Genomic DNA, 23,088 nt, shown 5'->3' with positions numbered 1-23,088 from the left:
ATTTAGAGAAAAATATATTTCGCCTAAAACGGCATCATCAGTTTCTCCATTTACCAAAACTGCCTTATTCAAATAGAATCAATAAGGCAGTTTTGGTAAATGGAGAAACTGATGATGCCGTTTTAGGCGAAATATATTTTTCTCTAAATAAATCGATCTGAGCTGTCTGAAGATTGCTGTGTTTGGATTTTAATACATTATTATTGATACGGTGTGCGATCGACAGCCTGCCAGGGGCCTTTGGTTTTTTTGATCCAGATTTGATTTACTAATCACATTGCATGTTGTAGAGAATTAAATTTCCGTTCTCTTGATATTGGTCAATATTGGCACCTATTGCGAGAACGCCGAGCAGAATTGTTTTAATAGGGAAGTTTTTCGCATGCCGACATTACGCCATTACGCTGCTGATTCGCTCAAAGCGGGTCGTCTTCAATGGGCGATTTGAAGGTCATCCGGCACCTTAATTTCAAATTTGTTAATTGCATGTTGTAGAGAATTAAATTTCCGTTCTCTTGATATTGGTCAATATTGGCACCTATTGCGAGAACGCCGAGCAGAATTGTTTTAATAGGGAAGTTTTTCGCATGCCGACATTACGCCATTACGCCGCTGATTCGCTCAAAGCGGGTCGTCTTCAATCGGCGATTTGAAGGTCATCCGGCACCTTAATTTCAAATTTGTTAATTGCATGTTGTAGAGAATTAAATTTCCGTTCTCTTGATATTGGTCAATATTGGCACCTATTGCGAGAACGCCGAGCAGAATTGTTTTAATAGGGAAGTTTTTCGCATGCCGACATTACGCCATTACGCCGCTGATTCGCTCAAAGCGGGTCGTCTTCAATCGGCGATTTGAAGGTCATCCGGCACCTTAATTTCAAATTTGTTAATTGCATGTTGTAGAGAATTAAATTTCCGTTCTCTTGATATTGGTCAATATTGGCACCTATTGCGAGAACATCGAGCAGAATTGTTTTAATAGGGAAGTTTTTCGCATGCCGACATTACGCCATTACGCCGCTGATTCGCTCAAAGCGGGTCGTCTTCAATCGGCGATTTGAAGGTCATCCGGCACCTTAATTTCAAATTTGTTAATTGCATGTTGTAGAGAATTAAATTTCCGTTCTCTTGATATTGGTCAATATTGGCACCTATTGCCAGAACGCCGAGCAGAATTGTTTTAATAGGGAAGTTTTTCGCATGCCGACATTACGCCATTACGCTGCTGATTCGCTCAAAGCGGGTCGTCTTCAATCGGCGATTTGAAGGTCATCCGGCACCTTAATTTCAAATTTGTTAATTGCATGTTGTAGAGAATTAAATTTCCGTTCTCTTGATATTGGTCAATATTGGCACCTATTGCCAGAACGCCGAGCAGAATTCTTTGTATTAGACTAGTTTTTCGCATGCCGCCATTATGCTGAATCGCAAAACCAGGCGATTTTTTTAATTCGCGATTTTTTTGATTGATACAGCTGCGGAAAATGTTGTTTAAATGTTTTTTGAGGTTTGATCTGCTTGCTCATCTCTGTAATTTGATTCTAATCCAAAAAAAACAATTTTTGAGTAAATGCCTGTTGTACCTTGTAGAATGTGGCAAATTTGCAAAATTATTCTGCCAGAATTCTGCCAGAATGAGGGTGGTGAAAAAGCTGCAACGATACTCATTGTTAGGAGTATGAATGAACAATGAAGCAGTACATAATGAAGCATATATCCAGTATTTTGTTCTTTCTATTTGTGGCTACTTTTTATACAGTTCGTGCCCCTCCTGTACCCGCAGAAGGGCCAACGTCAGTATACAGCGATCTTTGGCTGGTTCGTCTTATTTTCAATTTGTTCGGATATGCCTCAGTCGTTGTACCAGCGTATATTCTAATATCCTACCTTAGGAAGGTGAAGTACAATGAAAGAGGTGAAGAATTATACTTTTGGCTTGTATTTGTATAATGGTTGCAGATTAGGAAAAACGTTGTGCATAAATTTGCCGACAATCTGAGCAAAAAGTATATAGTGTTAACAGGTTAATATGAAAAACGTTAATATGTATGTGTACAATTTACAAATAGTCCAATCTGGGCTATACATATGTTTGGACATTGATATAAGTGTTTTTCCTTAATGTTGTGCATTGAAAGTAGAATTATATTCTCTGTGGTCAATGTTGATGTCATGAGAAGACTCCAGATTATAGTGTAGTATAACCTTTGCAGGAAGTGGAGTTTTGTATCCTTGCATAAAGACATGCGTCTTTGGTGAAGATGTTGTGTCAGAACAATCTAAGACTTCTTCAGATGCACCAAAAGCAGAAAAGTCTTTTCAAACGAAAGCAATTGTATTGGTGGTATGCGCTCTTGGTTTGCAGGTAAATGTTAATCATGTTATCTTTTTAAATGAAAATGCTACTGCTAACATTAACTACTTTTGCTGTGGTCCCGTTGATTCAGGTTGCATATCTAACCTGGGGAGTGATACAAGAGAGAATTATGACTCTTGAATATGGAAAGACTGATGATTCTCCTGGGGAGAAGTTCACCAACTCACAATTCCTCGTTTTTGTCAACAGGTATTTTTCTGAATATTCAATTTTTTCAGTTTACCTTTGTATATAGCAGGAAGTAGACGTTTTGTCTACATGCGTCTGTATATGTTAACTTATCTTTTTACGTGAAGGTTGCTGGCGTTTTGTGTTGCTGGAATCTACATTATGACAACAAGGCAACCACGCCATGGTTGTCCCCTCTACAAGTTCTCTTTTTGCTCCTTCTCCAACATAATGAGCAGTTGGTTTCAATATGAAGCACTTAAGTTCGTCTCTTTTCCTACTCAGGTACGTATTTGTTGCTTTGAATTTAACTCTTTCACAGTAATACAATAGAACTGATTCTCTCTTGAAGTACTGGCATGCTGTTTTATTAAATTATGTTTAAATGACTCTCAAATAATAATAATAAGATAACAGTTGTGCATTTTATAACTTGTTTGATACTAATTGTTTATTCACATTTATGTCACATAATCATCACATATATATTACTGCTAATCTATGTTTTTTCTGTTTTATTGTGAAATGTTGGTTAGTAATCACACTATTATTTCCACCAAGGTTCTTGGCAAGGCATGCAAAGTTATACCAGTGATGTTGATGGGGAAGGTTGTGTCTGGGAATGTGTATGAAATGTATGAATGGATCACAGCGGGGATGCTGTCTTTGGGCATCAGCGTGTTTCTTCTGTCACAGGGGGATTCCCATACACACAGTACTGGGGATGTTGATTCCCCAACTATGTATATTCTGCTCTCTGGATTTATTCTCATGCTTGGCTACATGGCTTTTGATAGTTTCACCTCAAATTGGCAGGTATATATATAGTTGAAAGGATGTATGTTTTTTTCTGTGATACACAGGTTTGGATGTTGCCACAAACCCTCTGAAAACTACACAAATATATGGTTTGGTTATGATTCAACATATATACTTGAAAGTGTATGATCTGTAATATGGATGTTTAATAAGTCAAAGCTAACGTATTATTACAACCTTGTAAATAAACATAATCATATTCAAAAGATTTGCATTATTACTAGCTTTATCACTTTGGCTAAGTTTTAGTATGTATCAATATACATGTACAAGGTTTAGTTCAAGATATCTGGTTATTTTATAAGTTGGAATCCTGAATTTAAACTGAGTCCTTTCCTGCTTGCTATTAAGCAAAAAAACATCCCACTATATGTATCACAGAGCTTGGGAAATCAGTAATGTGATTAGTGTGCTGCTATTGTGTGACAGGAAACATTTATACAGGATATACACTGATTTAAATTCCTGTGTTTATGTGTAACTAAGCACATTGCGTTTTAAATACTTAATCTATTTATTGTAGTGCAGTTTGTAAACTACTAGCTCAACACACAAAATTTTGCATTAAATTATTCAATTATACATAGCAATTTTTACTGAACTGGGTAATACCAGATTACAGTTAACTTTCACTCAAACTTATTTTCATGTGTGCCTATGCAGGGTGAGCTTTTCAAAACACACAAGATGTCATCGATCCAGATGATGTTTGGTGTAAACCTCTTCTCTTGCATCTTTACAACATGTTCTTTGTTGGAACAAGGAGCTTTTTTTGAAGCATTTTCATTTATCACAAGGCATTGGGACTTTGGAATCCACTCTGTTATTTTATCAGTGAGTTGTGTTTAGAAAAAATAAGCTTTTAGTTCTTATTGGTGCACTTCGTACCAACTTGGCAAATAAAAATAATGAAACACTTCTACACCCTACACAAAAACATGTGTTTTTCATTCATACAATCCACATAATTTAATGCATTGGAGTTCAATAGATTTGTTTAGTGTAATGCAGTAGTATTTTATGTTGTTTAATGTCATGATTTAATGACTTGTTCGAAACCCTTAGAGTTGACCGAACCCCTTGGAGTGCCTCTTTATGATTTCGCGGAACCCAGGGTAAAGGGTACTAGCAGTTTATAATAATATTAAGATGTAAAGTACTGTTAGTTTGTGCCAAATCTGACGGTACCATTTTGTTTTGCAGATATGCTCCGCTGTTGGTCAACTGTTTATTTTTTACACAATTTCGGAATATGGAGCTGTTGTCTTCACAATTATAATGACTCTGAGACAAGCTTTTGCCATCCTGTTATCCTGTTTGATTTATGGACATCCGATTGGCCTACTGGGTTTCTTTGGCGTTCTCATCGTTTTTGCTGCACTTTTTCTAAGAATTTATGCTCGAAGCCGCAAAGCAAAGTTGAAGAAGTTGGTGAACACCAGCAGCTCAGCCAAAGCATGATTTTTGCACCAGTGATGCCTCTTGTTTTATCTTATGTTGGAATTTTGCGGGTGGGCTGACTGAAGCTTTACAATCTCACAGCAAAACTATACTAAATTAATGTATTTAAAGTCAAAGCTAAACGGTTCAATCTGTCTTCAGTTCCTAAGGTACTGCATTTTAACAACTTATTCTCATTTGTGAATGTCCTTACAATTTTATAATACCCAACTCTTAATTCGTCACAGTCACTGTTCGTGTAGTTACTCAGTGTAACAAACCACTGCTCTTTTTCACCACTTGGTGCTTTTTATTCAGTAAATATATAATTATTATTTTCATAGCCAGTCACATTTCTACCAAACCAAACTGATTCTAATTTGTAGTTTCAAACCTCACTGGCATCCACTTTGTTGTTTTGTTTCATTTTAGAAAATTTCTGTGCATTCTTAAGTGAATTTTTTTTCAAATGACACATGATGATACTGTTTTGGATTTGCTCCAATTAGTTTTACTGACTTTGGTTCTTTTTGACATCCTATGCTCTCAAGCTTGCTCCAGATTTTTAAGAGTTTGTTGGTGTTAAAATACAGTTCAATTAAAAAAAAACATTATACTGCATTGAGTACTTGCTTTTTGTGAATCTATTTAGTTTTGTATTTATTCTATTATACTGCTTGCAAATCTTACGTTTTTCGGCTGTTTTAAATGCAATACAAATACACAGCTTAAACAATTCGGTGTTACTCGCGTAAAACGTTAGCAAAACACGTTGAGTTACAAATTATAAATCTTTATTCTACGTCATCATACGTCGGATTGTATTTATAGTAGAACGTTTATTAACGCGGGGTTTAGTAGGAATGTATTTTTTCCACAACTTACACTGTCACAAGATTATAGTAAAAATTATGAAGTCCTGCTTAAATTTATACATTTTGTTTATTTGAGTTGGGACCTTTTACTTTCGTGGTATTTTGCATAAACGCTGCGAAAAAGCTTTTGAAACAAAATTCATTAGTTTTTTGTTTATTGTCCAGAACGCATAAACACGTTCTAACTTCCGAATGACTGTGTGAGGTTTTACCGAACTCACCAGCAAACCGTTGAATCCGAGTAAACAGTTTATTATCAGGCTGTGGGAATAAATCCCAAGCCGGCGAATAGCTTGTAGAGTCTCAGTAATAATAGCAGTGTCTTGTCACCGAATCGAAGATCGAAGATAGAACGATGATTCCAAATCGAGTAGAGTCGAGCCCAATGCAAAAAGTCCAAAGCAAAAAAACCAATGCAAAGAACTCAATTAACAGGCGCACATGACCATCTATACTTGGATCATCGGAAGCTTATTGGTTGGTTTAGTCACGTGCCGTATACATCACTTTGGTTAATATAACACGAGAACATACGTGTGGTGTGACATAGGCAAAGGAGAACATTTTGTGTGTTTAACAGGATGTTGAATGAATCACATTTCTTGAGAACAATGGCTAAATAATTTGAGTCACAGTATGGGATTATGCAATACTTGTACAATGCTACACACAAAACATTACGCAATATAAGTACTGGTTTCTGTGACGTATGTTGCAACTGCGTATAGTCATCTTCACTAAAAAAAAAAATTTCAAATTCGATTTTTTAATTTAAATTTTTTTTAAACTACTTGGATGGTGAGTTAGGCTATAGTGAGATTATACCTCGGCCGACTTGCTTCGGCTACGCGTTTTTATAGGACTGACCTGAAGAATTATTTTAGGAATAAAAACAAAGCGGGGAAGTTTACATCAATGGCAAATCAATGAATAGAGCGGATTTCTTCGAACTGTAATATCAGGAAAATCTTTGTTTTGTTTCTGGTTTAAAAGCATCATTATTTCTTCTGTTAATAGCGTAAGAATGCCAATTTTAAGATTTTCGTCAAAACGCATTCTGACACTACGCAGTTTTAGAAAAAAACGCAACATGAAATTTACGTCGAAATTACGTAAAATTGTTGCATATACTTACAAAGTAAAGCAATTCAGTCTGTTGAAAACTCTTTCATAATAGCTGGCGTATTTGTTAAATATATCTATATTAAAAAAATCACCAAGTTGCATTGAAAGAATATACTGGACGTTGTCTTCCTACCAGCGACAACAATTTATCCGATAGGAAGTTAATGTTTTAGACAGAAACGTTCGTTTAAATCATTACCAAATAAATCATCGTTTTTGAACAGTATCGCAGTCTCTAATGATAAGTTACACATACAAAAGCAAGTATAGCTATTATACTGCTGTGCTTTCCAGTTAAAAATGACCAATTTGACTTCAGGAACAAATAATTAAAATCGTTCGAATGAAACGTTATTTTTTTCAGACCACGCTGAAAAGAAAAAAGGGTGTAACTTAAATGAGAGCGCCTCAGCAGTTTGCTCTTTGATTTGCGCCTGAGAAACGTGATAGAGTGTCAAGAAAACTTATCAGAATTGGAAATGGAACTTAAACTTATTGCTGTGCTGATTTTGGCTTTGGTATCGGAAGGTAATCTGCGGTTATTCATTTTGATTAAAATTTTTGCGTCATCGTATTACAAAATCTAGTTTTTTTGTTTTTTTATTCATCGTTATTTGTTTAGGTATTTGCCTTCAGTGCTATACCTGCCAATACTCAACTTCTGGTGGTGCAACTTTAGGTCAGGACTGCAATGGTCCCAATGTTTCTGCGTCCCATAGTATGACTTGCGCCACTGGTGTCACGTCCTGTATCACCTCCGTGTTAAGCGGAACAAGTAAGTACGAAAAATAAATGTTAAAAAATTGTCAGCACGAACCACGGAAACCTATTTTTGACCGTAATTACGACGTGTACTTTGTTTTATAAGCACAGAATATTACTTCATATCTAACTCTTTGCCCATGTCAGTTAGACCATGGTTCGTCACAAAAAAATAGAAAAACGTTTTTTCAACGTTAGATTTGCAAAGCGGGAACCTTTGTCAAGGGTGCAAACATGAACTCATTAATATATCTGTATATTAACTTAAATAAAGAAATAACCGTAGTCACAAAAACACAAAGCGCTTTACTCTTTTTCCTAACACGTAATAAGTGTGTTAGACGGCTGCATGAATTAGAGTTATCCGGCAAACGGAAAACACAGCAACATACGAGTGCTTTGAGAATTTACTCCCCCGTTAGGTCAGTGGCGCTTCACAACCGGTAAGGCGTGAAGCGATTTTTGGGTGTGCCGCCAAGTAACTGAAACATATAACGCATGAAGACTTGTTTTGTTCTGGTCTAATTTTCACGTGACAACAGTTGGACAAACGGCAAACCGCAAACCTAATGGAAGATTTTAGCATTGAAATATGCTGGCTTTAAGTTGGCTGTATTTTTGGTGTGTCGCCTAACTACACCAAAAATGAAATTGTTTCTACTCGTCACAACCAAAAACTGAACTTGGAATTTTATGTGATAAAAGTCATTCTTTGGGCTGGCACATACATATCCTTCATAATAACTCGTTGATTGGTTTCGACGAAAATTCTGCGAAGCCAATTATACACAGAATGTAATTTGCGGAAGTTGAAGAGCACAGAATTTCCACCATGCAATTATTTATGCTGCGCTGTATTCCAAAGGTTATTGGACTCCCGAAAAACTTGTTTGCCAGGCAACCCTTCTGCAAGGATAACGTCACAAAAATCAGAAAAGCGTTTGTTTTTTCTACGACGTTGTCGGATTGGTTCGGGTCCTCGCACTTCAAATTTCCATAGTTACTGTGAATGGACACCGATATAATCGGCTCAAGTCAAATTTGGCCCATTCAAGAAACGAGGGGGCGTCTTGTAGACACGCATCTGGAAAGGGCCGAAAAAATTTCCATCCACAACAAATCCACCCACGCATCCACTCCTTCAAAAGCCTTGGTTAAAAAATACGCCCGTTTATCTGAGCAAACATGAGCGGGGAAAAATGGGGACGCGGGTATACCATATATGTCGCCCCCATTGTATTTTTTCCTCGCTGGACTGGAAGCACACAATGGACGTGGGAGAAAACTCACAAAGTATGTTTGCTACATCGGGAAACACATTTTTTTGCTTGGAGGCTGGACAAAAGAAAATTCTATTCTAGAGATTATGAAAAGAAAGGGCATGAATAAATGTGATTCGCGGTCAAGTAAATGTAAAAAATACAAACACTAAACGAATTCATACAAGCATTAAAATCAAAGAAACGATTGGTTGCCTCGAATTTACAGTGGCGGTTCAAATGTTCTGAGAAATATGTTCAACCCTCTCTCTTTATAGACTCAGCCGGCCAAGGTGGGACAATTATATCTAGAACTTGCAGCGTAGCAGGAGCAAGTCTGAACGGTTGTGCTTCTGGAACTTTCCTCGGTTTCAATGGAGAACAATGTGTTTACTCTTGTAGCACAGGTAACGCAAAATTTACTTCAAAAAGTTCTTGAAAAACAGCATTAAAAACATGCAAATTGCTTTCGTCTGTTCGCTGGTTTTCAAAATGCTGTTGAAAATTAATTTGTAAAATTTGAACACACGCAATTACTTTCAATAACTCGGACACGTCTTTGTAGCTTGAAAAGAAAAAGCCCCGGTATGTTATGATTTCTATGTTATTGTTCAAACAGACAATTGCAACACTGGAAATGGATCTGGAAAACTCGCCTACGCACCCACCCTACTTTGTGTAACAATCCTTGCTTTGTTCAAGCTAGCCTTCTAAACATAGATGCGCTGTATACAATCAATGTGTATAGGTATTAGTTTTGCTGTAATTATGTTTCGAAATCCTTCAGTTGAAAATAACTTGTAGTAATGTTGTTGTAATCCTGTACATTTTTCGATTGGCGTTAGATTAAATGCATCGACATCATGTAATTGAATCAATCCAAAATACGAGCAATCGTTCGGCTTCAACTTTAAATGCAATGAAACCATATGAGCTTTTCTTCATCAAAATTTTCTGGTGCTAATACAATCCTATGTCCGAATTCTCCGGTCTTTTATTTACCCGCCAGCAAATATTCCCATGAAGTGCTTCCGCTGATCTTTTCTTGGCATTCTAAAAACAGCGGTAAGCGGCATTCTCAAAAAGATGCACTTATAACATGGATTTAAATACAGTTGCACACATTACGTATATAAAATCATATTTACAATCCGTAATGGACTTTGCTGTAATCATGAGTTCTGTTATAGATTTTCCAGGTGCCGTCGTAGTGTACGATTTCAAAAAGAAAAACCTTCTTCGGTGACTTAAAGTGCAAACACATAATCATAGCAACGTTTTAAACAGCATTGCAAGTAGTAAAGGGTCAGTTTGTTGTCGCCTGAAACGTTGCCAGAGCACCTTGTTGTCATTCAAGTTTTGCGCAAAACGTCAGTGAGGTTAATTAAAAAGTTCCAGTAGTTTTCCTTTGGGACAACGGAATACAATACGAATTTTGAAACGGTTTGTTTACCTATGAAAGATCAACAAAAGAACGTGGAGATTCAAACTGGTTGGTTTCCAATACCCTGACTGAAAACAACTCGTGCGACAACGTTCGAATTTTTAATAACAAATCACTCGTCACCTAAGCCGTTTACGTCTTTTTATGCAAGATTCTCCTTTCACATCAGGATTGTAGATTCGGATTTTAATCTGGAATGAAACCCGATATTTTCTGAAGGTTAATTTTTGAATCCCAATCATGTTTTGTGCTTGATATACTGGTCGGACTGCTTAACCAATATTGCAAACCCCCTGTCCCCAATGAAGCCAATTCGTTGCCGCACCGGGATTCGAACCCACGCTGTTTTAGCCACGAATCCCGAACATGTTTACTGTTTAGTAAAGGTTTCGTACACCTTGGCTGGTGTTGCCGTTGCTGAAACGCGCCATCCTTCGACATATATGTATATATTTATGGACATAAGCCTTCAAACCATAAATTTGAGCGACGTTAAAATCCCTTCGTTTTGGAAATTATTCCTGCTTTGGAAGGAGCGATTTTCCAAACAATGGTACAAAGGTAAGACTTATGGGTACACTTTTTGATGCTACAAAGGCAGCTTGTTGCCTTCGTTGTGCAGTGAATACAACTTTAAATTGTAACATAGGATTTCATTGCACCTGGATATCATGATGAGATCAGCGTTACCAAGGACCATTTTTTGATGAATATCCGCTCAGTGGATGTTTGTGACGTCACGTGATATTCGCATCAGTAGTTGTGCAGTTGTACTTGTGGGGTGTTTTTGCAGATGTAAGTTGTTTAAAATCTCTTTATCACGATGTGATTCAAGTAATTTATTCATCATGAAGCCGGCAAATTAGAAAAATGAACAGAATAATCATGCCAGTTTACCATCACATTTGCAAGTAAACTTTTACTTCGTACTAACGTAACAACCTGCTGTATTGAATTGATGCAAACAATGTACACGTTAAGATATCATTTTCAGGCTTTCTCAAACGTTTGATAAGTTATTATCGTGCTCACTAACCAATGCAACGGGAATAAGTAATTCACGACAAACTTTGAAACTTGAAAAGTCGTCGCACCCATAAGGTTTGTTACCGTGGATACAAAATGTAAAGAAAAAGGCGTTACTAAACCCAGCGCATTGGCAGATTTCATGTCATTTGCTCCCGACAATCCAGAGTGGAATTGCGACAAGAAAACTGTGGAAACAACGACATCTTGATATAGATTGCAAACTAATTGCTGTACTGCTTTTAGCTTTGGTTGCAGAAGGTAATATCCCTTTCGTTTGTAAAATTGTTTGTGTGAAACACCACGTTAAATTTTGATGGAATTTCTATGTAATGAAGAATTTTCCAGGAAGATTGTTTCTAGTATGTTAAAGTGTAAGTTTAACTGATGAAATGTTCGTGAATGTTTTTAAAATCATAGCTAAACCAGCAACGCCATTTATTTCACTGAAGATGGCACAAGTTTGATGGCAAAGATGGCCAAAATCATGTCAATTATTTATTTCAACTGTATGGCCCAGTTCTATGAACAGAACTGTTATGCAGGTGTAAGTAATTCTGATAAAACATTTTTCCAGGTATTTGCATTCAGTGCTATGAATGCAGTTACAATAGCGTCAGTACAATAGGCAATGGTCAGAGTTGTTACGGTCCTAACCTTGCATCGTCTTACACCCAAACATGCCCCACCGGAATAACAACTTGCAGGACGGGGGTGTCAACCGCTTCAGGTTAGTTAAACAAACAATCAAATCAAACGTTTTTTGTTAAAATGCTTTCTGTCACTCATAATTTCCTTACTATTATTACCATATTTATGGTGTTCCTGTATAGACCTTAAAGCCTGTGCCATTAAGACTTCCCAAGCTTGACTGGTACGTGATATGAACTATTAGTTCAGGCAAGGCGCATGCAGTTGCATGAAAACTGCGTGTTGTTTAATCCCGTGTGCTTTGTGAAGTTTATTTTATACTAATGATACAACTTATTGCATGCATTGGAATACGGGAAGAATTTCATCATTCTTACTAAAACCGTCTCACACGATTCCTTATTTTTACCTTTTAAGGAAATTGTATCTTCAAAGCAGATCTTACATTCAAATTTTAAGTGACAAGCAGCCAAACTTTACAAGCAGATAGCTTTGCGAAAAATTGTATACCTTGTCGTTAAAGCTGAACAAAGCCTTCTTTCCCTGTTCTACAATGACAAAGAGGAGAGGGCAATATAGTCGGCATGCGCCATAAATTCTTGTTGTAACTGAAAACGTTATTCACCCCAGCTTGAAAGACTGTTGAAATGATAAATGATTCGTTAACGTGTCCGCTTTGTTCCGAAAGTCGAAAATAAAATGCCGCCTTTGCACTACGCAAACAAAGGCGCGGATTAATAGACAGGTGAACGTGTACTTCATCTTTTATTCCTGTCGAAACGAGGACAATTTCTAACAAATTTCTCTTCAAGTTCTTCCAGTCATAAAAACTAGTTCCTTTATGGTGAATGCCAACCGAAAGTTTTTCAACAATAAAGAAATGCCCTAAATCCAAAGGAAACGCTCTTGAAAATTTTTCAGCTATTCTTGAAATGCAGGTTCGGGATTAAAACCCAGTGTCGAATTTTTATAGCGTCTGGTACATCTGTAACTACTATCACAAGATATTGTGGCTCAGTTGGAACAAGTCAAGTAGATGGATGTACGTCAGGAAATAACTACGGTGGTAGCGTAACTAGTTGTGACTACGTCTGCAACACAGGTAACTAGACTATTAAAAATATTCCAGAAACTTTACCATAAAACTTGTAAATTCTATATGTTGTTCGATGATATTATAATTTTACCTGTTGGCATACAAATATGTCCAGAGTTGAAAACAGAAAACAAAGTATAATTCCTTTATTTTATAGTTTCTATGTTATTGTCCAAACAGATAATTGCAACACTGGCAACGGGTCTGGAAAGCTCACTTACGCACCGACCCTACTCGGCATAGCAATCCTTGCTCTTCTCAAGCTCGTCTTCTAATCCCTAATGCAATGAATTTGTATCGATAATTGAAAGTTTATTTACAAATTGTAGTGCTTTTTGAAGTTATTAGTTTTGCTATAATTATAATTCGAAACCTTTGTACTGTAGATAACATGTAGTAAATGTTGTCGTAATCCTGTACATTTTTTGCATCACCGGTCGGACGGCGTTACATTAAATGCATCGACAACATGTGATTGTATCAAGCCATTAGAAGTGCAACCGTACGGGATTAACTTTAAATACAATGTGTTCTTGTGCTTTTTTTATCAACCGTGGCTCTAAAGACAATCCTATGTTCGGCTTCTTTTGAAGTTTTGTTTATCTGACTGCAAATTATCCTCACTACTTTCCACTTCATCATAAAATCAGTGGTGTGATTTGATCATTCGAACACAAGAAAATCTCCAGGAAAAATAATTGAACTGACGGTTATATGAACATATTAAGTGTTTCAGTGGGGCGTAACATGACTGCAATTGCACACGTCACGTACCTAAAACCACATACGATCCGAAATAGACTTTGGTGTGATCATGTGGTCTGTTATAGAATTACTAGGTATCGCCTCTCATTTACGATTTTGAAAAGAAAAACCTTCTTCTGTACCGAAAAGTGCATATGACATGGACATAGAAATTTGGCATAACAATAAAGGTGGGTGTGTTTTAGACTGCTGTTTAAAACGTGGGATTACGTTGTCAGAGCACCTTGCTGTAATTCAAGTTTTTGGCAAATACGTTCGTGAGGATCGTTTTGCTGGATTACCGACGATACATCACGTGATTTGACAAGCGGTGTTAGCGGTCCCCTATGTTGTGTTTTTGCGGTTCTTGATGTTTGGTTGTGTGCTGTGACATTACCCTGAGGAAGCCTAGCTGACTAGCTGGTAGAACGTCGGTCAATAAAAGTTACGTTTAGTTGTGCCAGCAGGACAGATTATTAGAATATAATATGCCTGGCAGCAACATAATGTTTTCTAAAACTTTCCAGTAGTTTTCCACGAAGCAACAACGGAAGAAAACACCCTATTTCAAAATATTTGTTTGACTGTAAAAGAACAATTGTCGAATGTGGCGGCTGAAACTTGGTGGTTTCCAATCCCATGCTTCAAAACAACGTTTAATGCAAATCACTCGTCGCCCCGACCGAATTTTAACAGTTTAGGCGTTGCCTAAACGTTAAGAAGGCGCGCGACAATCCAGAATACTGTTCAATTGGGCGCGTAACAGCTTTTGAAAACCGGGTTATGTGTGCAGAGCGCCTGAATCAATATGATTGATTACTGGTCCCGTGTGCAGGATATGTCTTTCACATCAGGATTTTAGATTACGATATCAACCTGGGGATGGAGCGCGTGGTCCTCCGAAGGATGATTTTTGAACACTAAGATTTAAGCCCATGATATCCTGAATTCCGATCAGGTTTTCTTCTTAACATATGGTTCGTGCGCCTTAACTGATATTGCCAATTGCCTTTTCCCTATGAATACAACTTTAACGGCACCGGGATTCGAACCCTGGTTATCCTGGTCACGAACCCTGATCAGGGTTGCTACTTGATATATGGGTCGAGCGCCTCAACTAATGTTGCCTTTGCTCAAGCGCGCCATCCGACGGAATTTAAATCGGCAAATATGTATGGCAGTTCTGAGTCTAGACGTGTAACCAGTGGTGGGATTTAGCCGGTTCGCACCGGTTTTATAGAACCGTCTCACGAAATTTTATGAGATCAGCGTTGTCAATGGATTTTGGTAACAGAACCGGCTGAAAAATTTTTGACTTTTGTGATACCGGCTGACAAAAAATTTGGATCCCACCACAGCGTGTATCGTCAAACTTCCCAAGTGATTCTCACCAAAAAATGGATACGCATAAATTTTATTGCATTAAAAAACAATTTGTTGCCTTTGCTGTTCTGTGAATGTAACTTTTAATGTAACATATGATGTCACTGCACTCGAATGTCATTATGACGTCAAAACCACGTGAGGTAGTTACTTAGTTACCAGAGATCGATCTGTTATAAATATCTGCACGTTGGTTTGATGCTGTCAAGGTTTCGCAGGATTTGTGACGTTACGTTATATTCGCATCATGAATTTAAAAGTTGTTGCAGTTTTGCTTATGGGGTGTTTTTGCAGAGGTAAGATGTTTAACACTTGTGGTCTATAAATTATCAAGTTGGCACAAATTTATGGTTTAGGCATATGTTGACATGAGATAAAGAAGATTAAATCAACCACCCTAGTGTAGGCCTACTTGTGATGGGACAATTAGAAAAACGAACCGAGTATGCGTTCCAGTTTACCAACATTTTTCTGAGTAACCTATTTGTTTAAATAAATTTAATTCCTCTATTTTACGAATGGACTTTTAAGCTATGCTGTAAACTGTACGGTTTTATGTTATAGCAAACGGACTCAATTGTTACAAATGCATCTATTCTTCGATTCCTGACGTCATTCCAGGTAACGCAGACTGTTACGGTCCCAACATCCCATCAACATACAGTGTCAATTGCCCCGATCCGAACAGTGTATGTTCAACAGACGTTCTGGATGGCACAGGTTTAATATTTAACTTTGAAATAGTCGGTAAACAACGTCGAGTTGGTGTTGACAAGCGTCACTGTGAAAATACATTGAAGGTTTATTCAACGTGACATTACATTTTGCCATGTTTAATTGCCTGTGGTTGTACTCATGCGGTAAGCATTACCTGATATGAATTGAATTGATACAAACAGTGTTTACGGATTGTACGGCAGGGGAACTCACAGTAAACACTCGAAATACAGTTATCGGATATCGAGATGCCACAGAAACTCTGCCGACGCAAGTCAAATTGCAAAAAAACGAAAATTGTAACACGAACCTAACGTGCCTTTTTGTAAGGTTAATTGGAGGGCAGAAAAGCTACCCATGCAATAGAGAATATATGCGTCAAAAGAACACACTTAGTACATATTCCAAATCCAGGATCGCTTGTGGTTATGTTGATGATATATTACTGTGTTAAGCGTTTTATGCCATTTTCTTTACATTTATAGATAAGAATGGTACTGAAGGAATTTACATTCAACGAGATTGCGGAACACAAACCACTGGTTGTCTTAATGGGGATTGGGAGGGATTTACTGGAACTTCTTGTTTTTACTCCTGTGACACAGGTTTGAGTTCCCACGTTGTAAATACACTGACAAATGTAACAAGTTAACAACGTACATTCAAATCTTAACCATTATCAAGTCTTGCTGAATGGCGGACTCCCTAATAGTTGGTTGAATAAAATCTACGTATTTTTGTGCGAGTAGTTAACTTATTGCACAACATCTACAAGTAATGTTACTTTGCACAGACAACTGCAATGATGGCAATGGTTCTGTTAGTCTTCGTCAAAATTTGGCAATCACCATCCTCTCAATGTTTGCTTTGATCTTCAGCGCCCTGTAGCGGAATTCGACAAAGCGAATGTATTCTCACATACGGGAAACAACAAAAAACTTACTCATAAGATTTTTTTCTCGGTAAACTTAATTTGCTTTCTGGACATAACTTTTCCTTATGTCCTCGTTTTTTTTCCTTTTTCAATGTTTTTAGCACCTCCACATGCAGGCAATCTTGTATTTAAACCGTGAAAACACCTAAATCCATTTCCTTCGGAAAAGAAATTGTTGCTTTTTGCACATTATTGTACTATTGATGCATTATATGGTTGGTTCTCACTGGTATGAATAAAAGTTAAATTGTATTGTGATTCATCGGACCAATATAATTACAACACGTGATATTTACACATTACTTCACACCCAACTCAGGGGTTTAGTTTCGGAAAAGTTTTCGACAACGACCATGTAAGCTTGTTTGCGCATCAAAGTGTTTACAGTGTAACAGGTAAAAGTTAAATATGACGCACCCTTAGAAGAGATGTTGCTTAAATAGGGCCACTCGATAGGATTTGCTACCGACAATTCAGAGAGGAATTGTGACAGACATCTGTAGAAACAACGACATCCTAACATGAAGTGCAAACTAATTGCTGTGGTGATGTTGGCTTTGGTGTCCAAAGGTAATTAAGAGTCAAGTAATTGTTGTTGTCATAATGAAATATTGACCCTTTATGTTTAAGTGCAAAGCTGAACTGCTGAAAATAAACTGTTCCGAAAAACGAATCTATTGTTAGAGTAAGAAACTTTGATGACAAATCCCTTTAGGTATTTGCCGTAACTGCTATCGGTGCCATTACGAAAATATTAATGGAACAACCTCTGGTCAGGACTGTTATGGCCCCGACGTTGCAGCGAATTACAGCGTTACCTGCCCCACCAGTGCCTTTGTATGTGTTACCACTGTGTTCACCGGAACAAGTAAGTTGAGCAACTGGTACAAGTGATTCTACACCAGGTGGCGCAAGTTAAATTACTTTTCTTTTTGTCTTTTTTCTGATGACTGATGATCTTACACTACAAGTAATTTAAAAATTTCGTAGACGCGGATGGCCAAATTGGAAAGATTATATCAAGAGCTTGTAGCTTAACTGGAATACCTGGCCTGACCGTGGGTGCTTCAGGAAGTAACCACGGTTACACAGGATACAATTATGTCACCTATTGTAGCACAGGTAACAAAATATTAACTAAACGGGACCCAGGAAAGCACCAATAAAACTTGCACAATTTTATTGCCCGTTGGTGGGAACAATGCTAATTAATTTTCATTTGTTATTTTATCAACACTATGACACATGCATGTTTTTGCCGATTTTTTGGACTGCAATTCAACATTAAAATATTGCTGTGATATGCTACGATTTCTATCTTATTGCTTAAACAGATAATTGCAACTACGGCAACGGGAGTCGGAAGCTTGCCTACGCGCTAACCCTACTCTGCATAACGATCTTTGCATTGCTCAAGGTCACGTTTTGAGCTCAGTTATAATAAAATAGATGCTGAAATACATGTTGTCTTTCTTTTGCTGTAGTTATTATATATTTGATTTTATAAAACAAAGTAACAATTGTTATTCTCATAATTTAAATCAGTTATGTAGTGGCGAATGATACGGTGATGTGGTACAAACCCAATGGTTGTCATGCAAAAAAATAAAAGTGTACCCAAGTGAATATGTTCTCATCTTGATTGATTTGGCAATAAAAATCCACTATTTGCCGAAGTGAGCCCGGCTCCAGGTAGATGTACACCCTTTGGACCAGCTTTTAACCGACTGATAGCGGAAACTGGGTGGTGCAGAGTACTAATGAGAAGTTGGGTCTTGGTCATGCCTTAACTGCTTGCAAATAAGTAAAAATAACAAAAAACTACAACATTATCTGTTGCAAATATGGCTTAGTTTCGAGTAAAACCATTTATTTCACTCGAGCAGAAAAGGCTAAAAAAGTCATGACTTATCTATCCACTGCACAACCGTGTTCCTACGGGTCTGAGTTTAAACAAGATAAGTGTACGAACACGATGTGGGGAGAAATGGGCATGAGTGTGTTCTTTCACTGTCAGCCAGTTTCAAACGAGCGGCTCTAACATGTAAATGTAACATAGACACAAAACTCCGCTTGAAGCGATGAACACCCGTGAAGACCAAATTCCGTTTGTTGAATACAAATCGTCCTTGAAAAATCATTTCCGATGTGTTTCTGTCTTTCGAAGGTCCATTTTATCTAATATACGATAATGTGAATCCGGACCGTGTTATTTTAAGCTGCACCAGGTTTTCTTCTTGGTATATGGGTCGGGAGCTTGACCGATGCTGCCAAACGCTCGTCGTGTATTTAACGTTTGTTCTGCTCAAGTACGACATGTAGCGGAACTTTTAATGACCAATAAAATTATCCGAAAATATTTGTCTTTAGTAAAATCGATTTCTTTTTTGAAGAATATGTTGTTCCTTCATTTCTAGACCATTTGTTTGCATGTGCAAAACAGACGAAATGGATACTATTGATCATCCAGAGCAGAAAAAGTAAAGATATGTTGTTTATTTAAGTGGATTGAAACTGTATACTTTGGTGGAGTCGTTTTTGGGTTTTGTGCAAAATGTCTTGCATTTGGGAATTTAAGAGAAGTTTTTAAAATGGGATAAAGCCTGATTTCCTATTATTTGAGCATTTAATTTGTTTTCGAAGAAAAACTTTTAGACAGGACACCAAGAGCTCAGTGAAGTATTTCGCTGTTTTTTCGTCTGTCGTCACCATTGCACACGTTTTATAATTCTTATATAGAAGAGATGATACCGGTCCTGCTAAGAAGCAAAAATTTACCTATGTGTGCATGGCTGTGCTTTTATTAGGTGGTGAAATTGCAAGGAAACATGTGTTGCGACCTGACGTAAATCCTCTGAACACAAACTCAAGACCAGGGCACACTAATCTTATGGTTAAACAAGGATAGTTCTACAAATAAGTGATAAAATTTGACCTTACATTTATTGGGAGTTTACGAGCTCAGCAGTTCCATTGTCAACATGGTCTGATCGGGTAACCGCAATTCAAGTTTTTCGGAAAAAATCCTTTTTCTAAAGCGTTGTTAATTAATCCATGTGCGCAACAGTGATGCAAACTCAAGATAATTTTTTTGCCAGTTTAGATTTTAGGTAAGTTAAGCAAAGTCTATTTTTACACGTTGTCCTAACTTGGACCCAATATAAACAAATGCAAGGGTCATCCTGCACGTACATTACGGTCATGAAGTTTGCAACGTGGAGAAATGAACCCAAACCATTCTGGCCTTGCGATGCTTTTGATAAAAATATGACAGAGCATTCGTATCATATTTTCTTGACGAAAATATTAATATTTTCATACATACAAGAAAACGTATGGGTGGAAAATAAAATGCAAAGGCAGTAGATTTATAAATGCAACTTAATAGCTAGTTGCCCCCCCAACATTTTGACGCAAAACTCGACAAAGAAGCTGCAATAAAAATTGCGTTTTGCAGTGTAAAGTTTATAACGGTGAAAACCAAACATTATTAAAAGACCAATAATGTCAATACGAGACATTTTACTTATACAAGGTAAGGAGTCAACAGGGCCTGTAGAAGCGCTTTTGATGCTTTGATTGGATGGATACAGGGATGAATTTTAGACTACTCGGTGTCGTTGTTGCTTACGTACTATCGGAAAGTAAGTATATGAATAATTGTTGCAAGAAACTATCATCGACATTTGGATAAATGCAACAATGTTTTTAATTTGGCTTTTTTAGAGATACTTTTTAAACCAATACATTTTTGTGTACATGCATGAATAAAAACATGTCGAGATATTCGGCAGTGTTCAAATTAAAGCCCGGCTCAGTCAATGTTGAAAATACATCAGACAAAACAGGAGAATAAACTTTAGCCTTGTTTCAGGCACAGCACTCCAGTGTTATCAGTGTCGACATTCGTCTGAAAACAGTTTTGTGCCGGGACAAGAAGGTTGCTTCGGCCCGAACATTTCATCAATTTACAACTTTACTTGCACCGATCCTAACTACGTGTGCATCACGATGGTCATATTTGGCGTAGGTATGTCAAGTACAATATCGTGTATACTCGCTAAATACTGTTCAAAAACTTAAAAATTTTGCTTTTTGCACATTCATGTTAATGCAATATGTTAGTGTGCCACATGCCCATGTATTGCATGGTTGATTCTAACTAAATTGGACCGGTGCTTTGTTAAGCCAAGTATATTTGTGTCAAATACTAAGCTAACTGATTAAACCTGGAAATAAACGTTTCCGGAATTGTGGTTTAGATTGTATGGCTAATCTTTCAATAAGAGCTAAAGTAAAAAAATATATCGACAAAAGCTACCTTTTATGACATTTTAAGTTTCTGGCTTGATTGCTGAAAAAGGGGACTTGACCGGAATAATTGTTCGCGAGTGATTTGGACAAAATTGAAAACTGTAGAGTGATTCATTGGATCAATACAATAACAGCACGTGATATATACATATGAATTCATACCCAACTTTGGGTTTTAGTTTTGTGAAACGTTTTCGACAACGACCATGTCGGCTTGTTTGCGCATCAAAGTGTTCACAGTGTAAAAGGAAAAAGTTCAATATGACGCAACCAAAGAAGAGATGTTGCTTAAATAGGGCGACTCAATAGATTTTTTTTTCATACCGACAACTCTGAGAGGAATTGTGACAAGAGAACTGTAGAAACAACGACATCTTAAAAATGAAGTGCAAATTAATTGCTCTGGTGCTTTTGGCTTTGGTATCCAAAGGTAATTTAGAGTGTATAAATTGTTATTGTTAATGATAAATTTACGCAATCATCTTCGGAATATCGATTATTTATATTTAAGTAGAAAGTTGAAAATAATTCCTTCCGAAAAACAAATCTATTGCAAGTTTCAGAAATTTTGATCACAACTCCCTTTAGGTATTTGCCTTCAGTGCTATACGTGCTTTTGCGAAAGTTCAGGTGGGACAACTACTGGTCAGGATTGTAACGGCCCCAATGTTAATGCGTCGTACAGCATGGCTTGCCATAACGATGTCACGTCATGCCTCACTTCAGTGTTGAGCGGTACAAGTAAGTTGGGAAACTGAAACTGATGTGTTTAAACCAGAAGGCGCAAGTTAAATTACCTTTTCGATTTATCTTGTGCGTGCACCAACATTCACGTTTGAAAATGGTTTGAACGCAAGCATTTGTACAATTAATCACGTAGGTTACTATTGTAACGTTCTAGTTACGGAAGAGTGTCACTTCTGAAGCTGAAATTACAACCAACTGTATTTGTAGTGAAATATCGGCAGCTAAACTTTACGCTTTTAGCATGTGATAATTGGAAATCATTGATACTCCTGTTAGTTGTGTGGATAACGATTTAATGCAACAAAAAAGTGGAAATGTCGCTTTGACTTGTTTTCTGAAATCATAAAAATATACTTTAAGTGCTTGGGTTTGTTAAATAACCGATCCAACGTCACCAAAGCCATCAACTGCTTTTTTTATATAGCTGGCAATCTAGTAGTGAAATCCTTTTTCCTATGTTACAATGAAAGGAAATACGCCGATACAATATGTTTCCCTCAAATGCAATTGACGAAGAGCACTCTGTACACCAACGGTTAAAAAATGTGAAAATTTCCACCAACAACCAATCCATTTATTTCATATCAATTCAATTGTTTTTTGTAAGCTGCATACAAATGGCAACTGTTTCGACTGTGAGGTCTCATCAGTGCAGCTTGGCGTAACTATGGACTTTGTGGAACTACCCGGAAAAACAAGGTGGAAACACTATGGCCAAGCAAAAGCTAAACCAATAGTGCCGTCATGTTGCGATGTCACAATCAATGATTAAATCCCTTTTTCATACAATTCAAGTTTACGCAATAAATGAAATAACTACCGAACGAACAACAGACACAATAAAAATAATGGAATTTCACCGATAAAACCAATAAAAGATTTAGGAGCCCGTGTGACTTTAATTCCCTTTCAGGAATGCAGATAAAATGCAAACCATTAAACATAACAACTGCAAGCTAAAAACGGGGGTTGGTTCACGGCCGCTCATGTGTCACTCTCTGAACAATGGACAGTAAGTCATTCAGTTTCAGAATTCCTTCTCATAAAAACCAATCCTTCTCATAAAAACCAATCCTTCTCATAAAAACCTCAAACAAAACCTATATAAAAACACGAACAAACGTTTTGAAAAAAACACAAACAAACGAACAAACGAACAAACGAATCCCATTAAAAGCTGTTCGTGAACACTCAGTTATCGCGTT

The 23,088-nt window shown here is 37.2% G+C and overlaps 4 protein-coding genes across 4 annotated transcripts; all 4 read left to right on the top strand.

The window, feature by feature from the left end:
- Positions 1-1,644: 1,644 nt before the first annotated feature.
- On the top strand, positions 1,645-5,535 carry LOC145888524 (adenosine 3'-phospho 5'-phosphosulfate transporter 1-like). The gene is made up of 7 exons (XM_082979288.1): positions 1,645-1,917; positions 2,216-2,367; positions 2,450-2,568; positions 2,676-2,832; positions 3,109-3,363; positions 4,030-4,200; positions 4,570-5,535. The coding sequence occupies exons 1-7, from the start codon at positions 1,692-1,694 to the stop codon at positions 4,825-4,827; spliced, it is 1,338 nt and encodes a 445-aa protein (XP_082835414.1). The 5' UTR covers positions 1,645-1,691; the 3' UTR covers positions 4,828-5,535.
- A 1,707-nt stretch (positions 5,536-7,242) lies between these two features.
- Positions 7,243-9,827, top strand: LOC145889463 (uncharacterized). The gene is made up of 4 exons (XM_082980422.1): positions 7,243-7,334; positions 7,429-7,581; positions 9,106-9,234; positions 9,447-9,827. Exons 1-4 carry the CDS (start codon positions 7,286-7,288, stop codon positions 9,539-9,541), a joined length of 426 nt encoding a protein of 141 aa, XP_082836548.1. The 5' UTR covers positions 7,243-7,285; the 3' UTR covers positions 9,542-9,827.
- A 1,292-nt stretch (positions 9,828-11,119) lies between these two features.
- On the top strand, positions 11,120-13,319 carry LOC145889938 (uncharacterized). The gene is made up of 5 exons (XM_082980986.1): positions 11,120-11,128; positions 11,435-11,558; positions 11,875-12,027; positions 12,922-13,050; positions 13,225-13,319. The coding sequence occupies exons 1-5, from the start codon at positions 11,120-11,122 to the stop codon at positions 13,317-13,319; spliced, it is 510 nt and encodes a 169-aa protein (XP_082837112.1).
- Positions 13,320-15,385: 2,066 nt separating this feature from the next.
- On the top strand, positions 15,386-16,801 carry LOC145889464 (uncharacterized). Its single transcript, XM_082980423.1, has 4 exons — positions 15,386-15,467; positions 15,736-15,891; positions 16,374-16,493; positions 16,682-16,801. The coding sequence occupies exons 1-4, from the start codon at positions 15,419-15,421 to the stop codon at positions 16,774-16,776; spliced, it is 420 nt and encodes a 139-aa protein (XP_082836549.1). The 5' UTR covers positions 15,386-15,418; the 3' UTR covers positions 16,777-16,801.
- The last annotated feature ends 6,287 nt before the right edge of the window (positions 16,802-23,088 follow it).

This window comes from Ascidia mentula, chromosome 2, assembly GCF_947561715.1.
Source record: "Ascidia mentula chromosome 2, kaAscMent1.1, whole genome shotgun sequence".
Lineage (NCBI taxonomy): Eukaryota > Metazoa > Chordata > Ascidiacea > Phlebobranchia > Ascidiidae > Ascidia > Ascidia mentula.
This window is presented reverse-complemented; position numbering and strand designations above follow the sequence as displayed.